Below are 12,502 nucleotides of genomic sequence, written 5' to 3'. Positions count from 1 at the left end.
AAAGAGAGGCTTCCCGACTGACTGCGAGAAACCTGACCAGCCTGGGTCAACGGGAAAATCACGGAGAGTTACCTGGCAGCGAGCACAACCCGCCGGCAGACCCGCCACAGGTGGATTAAGGAGAAGCTGCAGGGTTTTCAATGGCAAAAATAGTCCTTGGAGGTAACAGAGGCAAATGTGCCTGCACTATAAGAGTAAAGTACCGGGTAAGAGTCCAGATTCGCTATTAATGACACTTGCACTATCACTACGGGAGACCTGTTTCCCTCAATGTGAGGACAAAAACACTATCGTCACTTCTTCCCAGCTGATTATTCTTCCTGCTGGGACTTTATTCTGTTTATTTATCTGATTACATAAGTATAGTTACTCTCCCAGTTGGATCTAAAGCTTTTATTTAAAACTTTAAGGAACTTCCCTTATCTATAGAAAGACTATTTTTGATCGACAGATATGGGTACAACATTTGTTTTTTGACAGCTAAGTGCACAAAATACACTCTTAAAGAGGGAGTATAACAAGCTGCACTGGGGGGCTCTGGTGGTTAACTAGACTATTCCCTCCGGCTTTTAGAAGTATCTTGTTACTTCAAAATGGAGGTAATTTGAGTTTTATGTCTTTCAGCTTTACGTTATCTTGCAATGTTCAGTGTTCACTTTACAGTTCAAGAGTGGTTCAGGTTTGGTCATCAATAATACGTTACTCAACTTATGGGACCTGTGGGATCAAATGCAATGTCAGGAGTATAATGTGATAACCCTTAATGTAAATGGCTTACATAATCCAATTAAGAGGGGAAAGGTCATTGCAAAGATGAAAAGGGAGAAGCTGCATGTGATATTCTGGCAGGAGACTCATCTTAGCAGTATTGAACATGAAAAGTTGAAAAAAATGGGTTTTTAAAATGCTTTCTATTCGTCATTTAAGAAGGGGAGAAAGAGAGGGGTAGCAATACTAATTCCTAACAGAGTGAGCTTCCAAGTGGTGTCTGAATTCACGGACAAACAGGGTCGATATGTTTTAGTTAAGGGACTCCTTGATCAGAAAGAGGTCACACTTGTTAATGTTTATTTACCACCAGGTCGAGATAATTCATGCATTAGTGAAAAATTCCAGTTGATTGCTTCTGAAGCCTCTGGAGTTTTAATATGTGGTGGAGACTGGAATATGCAGCTCCACCCTAAATTTGACTCTTTAAAAAAGCTTGCCTCTAATGCCAGGTTAACAAAAGAAATGTTGACAGAGATGGGAATGTTTGATGCATGGAGGGATTTCCACCCAACAGAAAAACAATTTACATTCTACTCAGCGAGCCATGGTGTCCACTCAAGAATAGACTATTTTTTTGCCTTTAAGTGAGACAGACACAGACTGAAAGATTGTAGGATAGGGATCAGATATATTTCAGATCACTCGGCTGTTTACTTTACTTTTGACCTAGACACAAATAAGAAAAACACACTCTGGCGACTTAATACAAGCGTTTTGAATGACAAAACATGTAAGGAATACATACAGAAGGAGTTTAAAGACAACATGGATAACAACAATAATGGGGAAGTTTCGCCAAGCGTTTTGTGGGATGCAGCAAAATCCGTGATCAGAGGAAGGCTAATTGCCTTCACATCGCATAGAAAAAAGGAAAGGAGTAAAAAGCTTTCTGATCTAGAAGAAAATTTTAAAATCTTAGAGAAGGAACATAGTGAGGGGAAGAAACCCCATTTAATAAATCAGATAAACAAGGTTAAAAAGGAAATAAACAAATTATACGAGGAAGACTTGGAGAAAAAAGCTAAATTCATTAAGCAGAGATATTATGAAAATGGCCCAAGGGCCCAGAAATTTCTGGCGTGGAGACTAAGGAAGCAAAAGTGACAGAGTGCCATATTTGAAATTAGGGACCCTACAACTAAAAAAGTGTGTCACAAATTGGAGGACATCCAACGCATTTTTGAAAAATATTACAGAGATCTATATAGGGAACGAGAGACAACTAGCCACCAGGAAATAAACACTTTTCTAGATCCTTTAGACCTGCCTTCGATAGGTGAAGAACAGAATATTGCCCTAACAGCTGAAATTACAATGGAAGAAATAGGGAAGGCAATTTCTAGATTAAAGGCTAATAAAGCCCCAGGAACAGACGGCTTCCCAGCCGAATGGTATAGGGCCTTTAAAGATCAAATAGTGCCTTTACTCTTCCACTTTATACACTTAAAGGAGGAGTCCCACCGGGAACATGGAGGGAGGCAATAATATCAGTCATTCCTAAAGAGGGAAAGGACAAAAAAAGAGTGCAGTTCATTTAGGCCAATCTCTGTACTGAACATTGACCACAAGCTAAATGCGTCAATATTAGTCAAAAGACTAGAAAGATTAGTACCAGATTTAGTGGACAAAGACCAGACAGGCTTTGTTCGTGACAGGCAGACACAAGATAATATTAGACGGGTGTTACACGTAATTGAGCTCTGTGACTAAGGAAAATGGGAGCGCCATGGTGATTAGCTTAGACGCGGAAAAAGAGTTTGACTCAGTGCGCTGGGAGTACTTGTATTTGGTAATGAGAAGATTAGGATTCAAAGACTACTCCATCAGCTGTATCAAAACTCTCTACTCCTCTCCGAATGCCAGGATAAAAATTAACGGTCACCTCTCTCAGACTATAAACTCAGAGAGAGGCTGCCGACAAGGCTGCCCCATCAGCCCCGCCCTATTTGCTCTATTTATCGAGCCCTTAGCTCAATTAATTAGGGAGGACCAGACGATAAAGGGAATAACAGTTGGGGGATCCGAGCATAAGATTTGCTTGTATGCTGATGATGTGTTACTCTTTGCCACGACACCAGAGGTTAGCTTCCCCAAACTGATGTCCTCACTAAAAGAATTTGGAACTTACTCTGGATACAAATTAAAAGCACAAAAAACACAAATTCTAAGTCTTAATTATACGCCCCAGAAACACATGCTGTAGAGATTTTAATTCAAATGGAACTCATCCGACATTAAGTACTTCGGGATCCGAATACCTAAAGATTTATCAAAAATCTATGATAGCAACTATGGACCTATTAACAAAAGCATTAAGACAGATATAGACAGGTGGTCCCAACTGCCTTTAGACATGCATAATAGGATAGAAACAATAAAAATAAATGTTCTCCCTCGACTCTTATACTTATTCCAATCCTTGCCAATCGAAGTCACACCTAAAACATTTAATGAATGGGACAAATGGATTTCAAGATTCATATGGGAGGTAAAAGGCCAAGAATTCAATTTAAAATGCTGCAACTGCATAAAAAGAAAGGAGGTAGATCCCTGCCATGCCTATCAGACTACTATAAGGCAGCACAATTAAGACCTCTAGCATGTTGTTGTAACCCAGAGTATACAGCAAGGTGGAAAGACCTGGAAACCTTGCAGTTGGATATACCACTACAACCCATACTGGGCAGTAAAACCCTGTACAAGAAGCATCTTAACAGTTTGAACCAATGGACAAAAGTGCCTCTCAGAATTTGGTTTAAGGAATGTAGATCACCATTACTTGAGAGACAGTCTAGACAGCTAAGATGGATCGCTTTTGACCCAGATTTTAGGCCAGCGAGGTTTGACGGGAGGTTCAAGTATTGGTATCAAACCGGCATCACTTCCTGCTGCTTAATCTCCCCAAAAGGAGAATTGGACAGTTTTAAGAAAATCTCTGAGAATTATGGTCTGGAAAAATTGTTGACACATATGTACAGAAGTAAGGGCACCAGGAAAATTGTCTCAATTTTATATTCAAGAATTCAATCCGTGAAGACACACTCAACAAACAAGGTTAGGTTAAAATGGGAGAAAGAATCTGGACTTGTCATCTCAGAGGAGGATTGGCTAAGTATGTGGTCTGTACAGTCAACCTCCACCAGCTCGGGTCTTTGGAGGGACTTCTGTTGGCGGAATCTGATCAGATTCTTCATAACCACCAAAATAAAATGTTTTCAGACAGCCGAGGCTAAAAGGGGTCTCTGTTGGAGAACAGCTGGCTGACCATTTTCACATATTCTGGAACTGCCCAGAAATTTGGATTTACCGGCAGGCGGTAACAGGGGCAGTACGACACATATTTGGTGTCGGGATCGACTGTTCTTTTCCAACCATTTATCTGGGCAACATTGCAGCTCACTTTTCAATACAGGACAAGTACTTATTAAATATATTATTAGCAGCCAGCAAGAAAGCAGTAACACGGAAGTGGCTACAATCCAACCCTCCAACAGAGACTGAATGGATAGATATTGTCACTAATATTGAATGTATGGAGAGAATGACCTTCTCACTTAATCTGAGGGCAGAAAAAAATCTGCAATACTGGGAAAAATGGATTGTCTTTGTAACTTTAAGAGGAGATTTCTGAACAATTATTGTAAACTGACATGTATTTCCATCTCTATATCATAAGGATTTATAGATGACCAACTGTCTGTTCTCATTGTGTTGTAGTGTTTTTTTGTATACAACAAAAGAAAAAATACAGTATAAAAAAAGAAATTCCTTTTTTCCATTTCCTCTCTCCTCTCTTGGTTTCCTTGCATCTCTCCATGCAACTCTGGTGGGAGGGACTAAGATGCAAGTGACGGGCACAAGTGAAAGATGCATGCATGCAATTTAAGAGACATGAGAGGCAGCCATAGACTTTAGACTTTAGACCAGGTTTTTGTTGGTCTATGGCATAGTCCTTTTCTGCCTCCTCAAGTTAGCATTGCTCCACCCGTTTACCTGACCCCACTCCATTTTAAGACCAACACGCCCATGGGGGCTAACGTGGGCATAAGATCACTTGCTATTAACACAACGTGAGCGCTGGGCGTGAAAATGACAAATAGCAATGACACTTTGTGCTGGGTGCATAATAGGGCCTTTTATGTTAGTTTTTCTGTTAATTTGTAATTTACCCAAATCCAAGTGCCCATCTCACTTGAGAACAATTAAGGATCCCCGAAGAGTAGCAGAAAGAAATTTGAGAGTACCATTCCACGCTTTTGCCAACACAATCCGGCCTAGACAAGTGACAGAAATGGATGGACGCATTTAAAGCACTCAGAGGACAAACTGTTCTGAACCATGCTTTAAATGATTTTAATGAAAATTGTATTTTTGCACAGCAGTCAGTGGTTCAAGGCCAACTAAGACACTCCGCTTCAGCAGCGTCTTACGTTACAAAGTCTGACAATTAATCATTTCACTGTCTCGTCTCCCTACTTTCTTCCATTCATAGTAAACCTGTTGTTGGCCACAGTGAGCACGGATGCTTGAATCCCCCATTGAGTCCCCCTGCCCCGGGCCTGGCGACTCCGAACTCCTGGTGGTCTGAGCTTTTGTGCTAGTCTGAAAAGTGACTGCTAACAGACCCGTGCTCTGAGCCTTGACACCGGGTGTCCACCAGTAATACCGATAGCTGCTTTTGCTCTTAGCTGTTACACCGAGCGAATGCCAGAAGCAGCTGCACCCTGATTGGCGGTCAGTTTAGCTTCCTCTGATTGGATGGTCAGTGGACAACACGGAGGCGAGCTGATTGGCTCGTCAAGAAACTGTAAAAATTTGTACTCGCAGCTCGTACTCATAAGTTTGGCTTCGTACTTGCACACAGGAAATTTGTGTGTCCGTAACTCGGACTACAGCTACAAAAACGTTTTACACACTTGCAAATCTTATCCGCGAGCACAAAATATTTCTACACCTGTGAAACTTATTTACACAGTCATAAACCTGAATGTGTGAGGACAAATTTTTTTTACACATTCTGAATTTTTTTTACATGCACACAAAACATGAAATTTTTACAAGCACAAAATCATTTTACAAGTACAAAATCTTGAGCCATTATTTGACTCCATAGCTCCCTAGGAAAAAAGAAACACACCCACGCTACTTATATATCAATTTATTAAAGGCCTCAAACATAACCACTACAGTAGCTCTACATACAATAATGCCGACAAAGATTAATATTGAAAGTCCACTGTCTTTTACTCATGCTATAGTGAATATAGTCATGTGAACCAGCACAAGGTTATAAATACAAATGCAAAGTAGACCTTCCTTTGTTAGGCACAGAAAATATTATCCTGTTGAGGCATGTACATTCATATAATTAAATATATTCATATATTTATTATACTGGATGCACCGTTTGTTTTTCTTGCTTATAGTTTATATTTTAATCCTGGTTCTCTATGTATTGTGTTGTAGACTTGAATTATAAATATATTGACATGTCGACTGATTCAATCTAGAGACAGCTCCACATTTGTAGTGATCCTCTGAAGAGATGAGGTAAAAACTAGTAAGGTCTCCTCTATCTCTCTATCAGGCCATCTCATCCACACATGGAACTTTCCTGTATACTTGTTTGTAAAAGCTTACCTTTTGTCTGCAACGTAAATGGCACTTCTCTGTTGCTCTCATAATCCCTCGTTTTTTCTTGTATTGAATGTCTATTCTTACATAGTAAGCTGATCTGTCAGTGCATGACATGAGTCGAAGTACAAACATCCTACTGTTGAAAATGTGCCGAATAAAAGGGCACTTGTCAAATGACAAGTTGAAGTGGTTTCTCCAGCTTCTTGAAAGAGGGGCAGTACTGACTGGGATCTTCTGCTAGTCTATTAATAAGCACCTCACACAGCCCCACTTCAAAAACCCCTTTAATCTTTGATTTCGAGTTGTTTTTCTGTTTCACCAGATTGGTGTGGGGAATGAGGCTCCCTCAAAGAGCCATGGTAGCTCAGTTGGTTAGACAGTAGCGCAGTCTGTAGAGTTTGAACTGGAGGGTGGCTGGTTCAAGTCCTAGTACGGACCAAGTGTGGAATTGGAGCTGGTAGCTGGAGAGGTGCCAGTTCCTTTCCTGGGCTCCGTCACAAGGCACTAAATCCCCCACTGCTCGGGGTACATGTCCATGTGCAGCCCCTCATTCTGACATCTCTCCATTAATGTCCATTAGTGCATATCCATGGAGTTCTGTTTGTGCATGTGTGTATTTCAGGCATGTATGTGTGTAGCATGTTTGTAAAAACAGTGAAAAGATTGCATTTCCCCTCAGGGATGAATAAAATATCTCTTCTACTTCTTCTTCATCATCTGTGGGAGAGTAAATCCTTTTGGGGAATATAAGGACTTTTTGTTTGTTTGTTTCGAGGATTTGCCTAAAAATCCAAGTAAAACTTATGACCACTGATGGGGTGTCGGTTTAGCTCAGTTGGTGCCCCATATACAGAGGTGTTGTGGCAAAAAGTTCCACAAACTCTCTTATCTGCAACTTAATTTCAATCCCTAATATATAATAAAAATCTTAAAAATAGTTCATAAACTTGGTCGAATAAGTCTTCAAATTGAGAAATAAAACTGTCAAAAATAATCGTAGAAAAAGCAAAATCTGATGCAACAAAAATCTTTATTGATCACAGATAAACTGATACATCAATAAATCAATGAGTGTCATCCGGATGTGACTGCCCACGGGTCAGCCGCTCGGGTTTTATATACTCTAAACCCCTCCCTCGCTGGGCTTCTGCTTGCCCCAACACCTGTTGGAGCCCCCCCCTCGCTCTGGCTCTCTGCCCTCAGTTTGTTTCCTCTCAGTTTTGCCCGACTCATTTCCAACTTTTCTGCAGGACTCTTCCTCACTCCGGCCAATTAGGCGCGTTCTTGCGTGAACATGTGTGAAGCCGGGACATTGAACTGTTAGCCGTGAGTCTCCATCCCTATTATTTGCCCAGAGAGTTTTCCCAGGCTATCATCTTTGTTGTTTACATTCCTCCCATGGCTGATGCGTCGTGGGCTGCTGATGTCATCAACTCAGCAATGGCGAGGTTACAGACCCTGCACCCTAATGCCTTCATAGTGACCTCTGGGGACTTCAACCATGCAACACTGACATCAACCCTGCCCACTTTCAAGCAGTTTGTGGACTGTAAGACCAGAGAGAGCAAAACGCTGGACCTGCTGTTTGCTAATTTCAAAGAAGTATACAGCTCCACTGCTCTCCCTCCCCTGGGCAGATCGGATCACAACCTAGTACACCTTAAGCCCCTTTACATACCTGCTGTCCAGTGTCAGCCTGTACGAAGGTGGTCAAAGGAAGCCCAAGAGGGCTGTTCAGAGGCAACTGACTGGGATGTTTTCTGTGATGCTTATGTGGAGGACATAAATGGACTCACAGACACCATAACTGACTGTCAATTTTATGTACCGACAATCTCAATAAGGACTCACCTCCCCCTGTGCACTCACCTCATACATCTCTGTCCAATTCCTGCCCCCTACCCCACACCCCCTAACCCAACCCTGATCACCTCCCTACCTCACAGCACTTCACACCTCATCTTCCCTCCAACCACCCCCACCCCCCCTGCACCCCTGCCCTCAGCTGTGTGGTATCTTTCAGCACATTTTCAACCTTAGCCTGAGCATGATGATTGTCCCTGACCAGTGGAAATCATCATGCCTGGTTCCTGTGCTAAAGAAAAAACATCCAAACACCCATAGCGACTACAGACCGGTAGCTTTGACTTTACACGTCATGAAGTCACTGGAGAGGATGGTCCTGAAGCACCTCCACACCATCGTTGAGCCGTCATTGAACCCCCTGCAGTTCGCCTACCAGCCCCATATTGGAGATGAGGATGCCATCATCTTTCTGCTGCACAGGGCTTATTCTCACCTGGAGGAGGCAGGCAGCACTGTGAGCATCATGTTTTTTGACTTCACCAGTGCTTTTAACACCATACGACCTTCCCTGCTCAGGGTGAAGCTACTGGACATGCAGGTGGATGCTCTGCTAGTGACCTGGAACACAAACTACCTCACAGGCTGACCACAGTATGTGAGGCTACGGAACCACGTCAACAAATGTCATCAGCACAGGGGCACCACAGAGGATGGTCCTGTCTCCCTTCCTGTTCACACTCTACACCTCAGACTTCAGGTTCCAGTCACAGTACTGTCACCTGCAGAAGTATTCGGACAAATCTGCCATCGTGGGCTGTATCAGCAGGGATTAGGAGGCAAGGTTCATGGAGTGGTACGGACTGAACCACCTACAACTCAACATCACAAAGACAAAGGAGTTGGTGGTGGACTTTAGGAGACGAAGGACCAGTCCAAATCCAGTCACCATCAATGTAGCAGAGGTGGACATTGTGGCTGAATACAAGTGCCTGGGCGTCCACATAGACAATAAACTGGACTGGACTAAAAACATAGATGCGGTTTACAAGAAAAGTCAGAGCCGTCTGTGTTTACTCAGGAGACTCAGATCTTTCAATGTCTGCAGAACCATGCTGCAGATGTTCTTTCACTCGGTGGTGGCCAGCGTCATCTTCTACGCTGTAGTGTGCTGGGGAGGCAGGCTGAAGACATGAGACGCTAACAAACTCAGTGAGCTCATCAGGAAGGCTGGCTCTGTCCTGGGAGTGGAACTAGAGTCTCTAGTGGACTTGTCTGAGAGGATGATGCTGAGGAAGCTCCTCAGTATCATGGACAACACCGCTCACCCCCTGCACGCCACTGAGGAGCACCACACCATAAGTCTGTATAACTCCTGCCCGTTCAGCAGGAGGAAAAATGGAGCATGATGGGACTTTTTATCACTATGTGCAACTTCTGATATCATGTGCAATAACACGTTCAATATCAGACAAAGCACATGCAGGCAGGTATCAGGTGATGTGTCCAGGGTGGTTAGACATTTGCCAGCTCTGTGTATTTTGGCCATGAGCTTAGAGCAAAAATTCTCAAGACATCATTCAAAAGTGCAAAAAAAATGTCAATAAAAACATATCAGCGCAGTGTCACCACCCAGGGTCTGAACTTTTTACCAGCCAAGTGCAAAGTGCCCATTTGCTTTTCTGTTCAGAAAGCCAAATTGAAAATGTTAGTATCTTGACCTCATCATTATGAGCCAGAAAATAATTTGAAAACATAAAATCACTACCGGGCAATATTTTATGAAAACCCAAATTATTTCTCACCAACATAATGCTTACTAAAGCTGCTTGCTGTCAAAACTGGCCAAAACAACATTTAAGATCCACTTATTTTATAACGTGCAAAGTGAATCATTCAGGTGAAGCCAAATACATTACACACATACCACCATCAGGCAGAGAGAAATAAGACCTCCGGCACACAGGCAGGAACTGTAGGCAGACTTTCATTACTTATTTCAGTTCTCTGTGATAGTGTGGCGGTTTTGGTCCAATATTGAAAATACTTTTTTAAATTGTGTGACATTGAACAGAAACCAGGATCTGTTTACCCTTTAAATGCGTGACTGCAGAAAAGCTCCACCAGAGCAAATCATTTAACCCATCACACTCCATGCATGTTGAAATAATTTTCTGCCATATTCTGCCTTCTTCTGTGCCATTCAACATACTGACACATCACTCAAAGAGCTTGCAAATAAAGATGTTTGTATTGATTATAAAAGATCATTAGAGGCCTGTAGGGTGAAAACGCTGCTTTGTACAGTGATGGAGGTGACGACATGTTTGCTGAGCAAACAAATAGTAACTTTGTGCACATTGTCAGGTATTTATTTAACATGCAAATGTCACAGTCCAACTACACTGAAGTTGTTTAGATTAAGGGAGGGATCGATAGTTAAGATTCCTCTTTCCCTCACTCTTACCTAAAGGAAGTGGTGTAGCTCCACCTTGACTGGAAGGATATAAAATGACATCCTCCAAGTGAGTCTTTCATAGAGTGTCAGTCCTCAGGACCAACATGGGGACCACAGAACTCCAATCCACTTTGTGGCTCATCTACCTGACGCTGTTCTTCGGCTCTCTCCCTGATATTGGTGAGTGAACACATAAAAACTGCTTCCAGGTTTTGGCTACTAGATGATGGAACATGTCACAGAGAGGAAGACTAGATGTTGTTCTTTGATCAGAAGTTCATGTTTGTATGTGCTGCAGGAAAGAAACTTTATTGTTATTATTATTTTCATGGTTGCTAAAAAATGACTCCAATTATTTATCAATGATCAAAATACAATTTTCCAAAATAATTGTCTTTTGATTGAATGATCAATAAACTGCTAATACTGTGATAATGTTGTTGTTTTAGTGGATGCTTCTCACATCGATCACGTGTGCTCAACTTGGGGACATTATAACTGGAAGACCTTTGATGGAGAATTCTTCAAGCTGCCATCCAGCTGTAACCATGTCCTGGTCTCACAGTGTCAAGAATCCTACGAGAATTACAACATCCAATTGAGACACACAACAATCACCAATTCCCCCACCATCAGCAAAGTCATCATGAAGCTGGAAGGTGTCGTTGTGGAGCTGTCCAACAATGCTGTGCAGGTCGATGGCACAACGTAAGTTCAGTTTAAACTGTGTGGCTACACTTTACCTCATGTGTTCTGTGCTTTAGTTAGGCTGAGACTGGGAATTTGATTAAAACCAAATATTTACACTCACTATTGCAGGACAGGTTGAGCATGTAAAGTAAAGTAGTAAATACCGTAAGTAAATACGGTAGTTTAAAAACAAATAGGTTCATGTGTTTACCCTGTGGCGAATCACACAATCACACGACAGAAATATTTTCTCTTTTTTATTGGACAACTGAAGAAAATGTTAAAAACTGGTATTCTGAATTATAACAAATAAATACATATGACTTTAAAATGCCTTTTTAATAATGTGGAAAGATAGTTGGCAGAATTTAATGTTCATGACAAGTTCACTTTAGAGGGGAATAAAAAAATGAACATTGACGCAGTATTTTGACAACCCTACTTTAAATGTGTTTATGGTACCAATTGTTACATAAGTTGTAAAGACAAACATTTAATTGTAGAGGGAAAGCTGATTCCTCTTCATGAATGTCATACCTTTGTTACATTTGTTACAAACCTAGTGAAACATTATTTCATTAGGTTTGCTTTTAAGCAATTCCAGAGATTTAGTAACTTTTTACAAGATTTAAACTATGAAATTATTACTAAGGCTTGGTTGTACTAGAGTTAAATCAACACAATAAAACTCTCACTTCCTGTCTATTGGTCACATGACTAAGGAAGCTGCACAAGACAGCAACAAACTTACAGAGGGAAAACGAAAGAATAAATCACATTAAATGTTCATCAATATTCTCTAAAATAATACTCCAGCATATTATGCTATTCAAACAATACAAACAAACGTATAACTGAGAAATGGCGCTTACACTTCCCCTTGATGGTCTGAAGGGAAACAGCAAAGCTGCTTGATGGTGAAGGTACAGGATGATATAATCTTCCATACCAAATTGTCTAATTAAGAAAGGTTTAAACAATCTCAGCATCAAGGAATTTTATTTAACTGTTACCTGGGTCGTACTGTTGCCTGTTGTACTCGGTCAAGGGCTTTGCCTGTTTTAAACTGAGTGTTCAAGCTGAAATTTTAAATGTTTGAATCATCAGTGCTCTTCTTTATATCCAGAGTCTGATCTCTAAAAA

General features: G+C 41.4%; 1 protein-coding gene across 1 annotated transcript in view; it reads left to right on the top strand.

Annotated features, from left to right (window-relative positions):
* Positions 1-10,773: 10,773 nt before the first annotated feature.
* Positions 10,774-12,502, top strand: part of LOC138592215 (mucin-2-like) — a 46,924-nt gene continuing 45,195 nt past the window's right edge. The window contains exons 1-2 of the mRNA XM_069662958.1: positions 10,774-10,849; positions 11,119-11,377. Of these exons, the coding sequence (XP_069519059.1) occupies positions 10,774-10,849; positions 11,119-11,377 (335 nt within the window). The remainder of the gene's footprint in view (positions 10,850-11,118; positions 11,378-12,502) is intronic.

This window comes from Semicossyphus pulcher, unplaced genomic scaffold, assembly GCF_022749685.1.
Source record: "Semicossyphus pulcher isolate SPU_LCO1_2020_fin unplaced genomic scaffold, fSemPul1.0.p SCAF_1, whole genome shotgun sequence".
In the NCBI taxonomy this organism is placed as follows: Eukaryota; Metazoa; Chordata; class Actinopteri; order Labriformes; family Labridae; genus Semicossyphus; species Semicossyphus pulcher.
The sequence above is the reverse complement of the archived record's forward strand: the minus strand, read 5'-3'. Positions and strand labels throughout refer to the sequence as shown.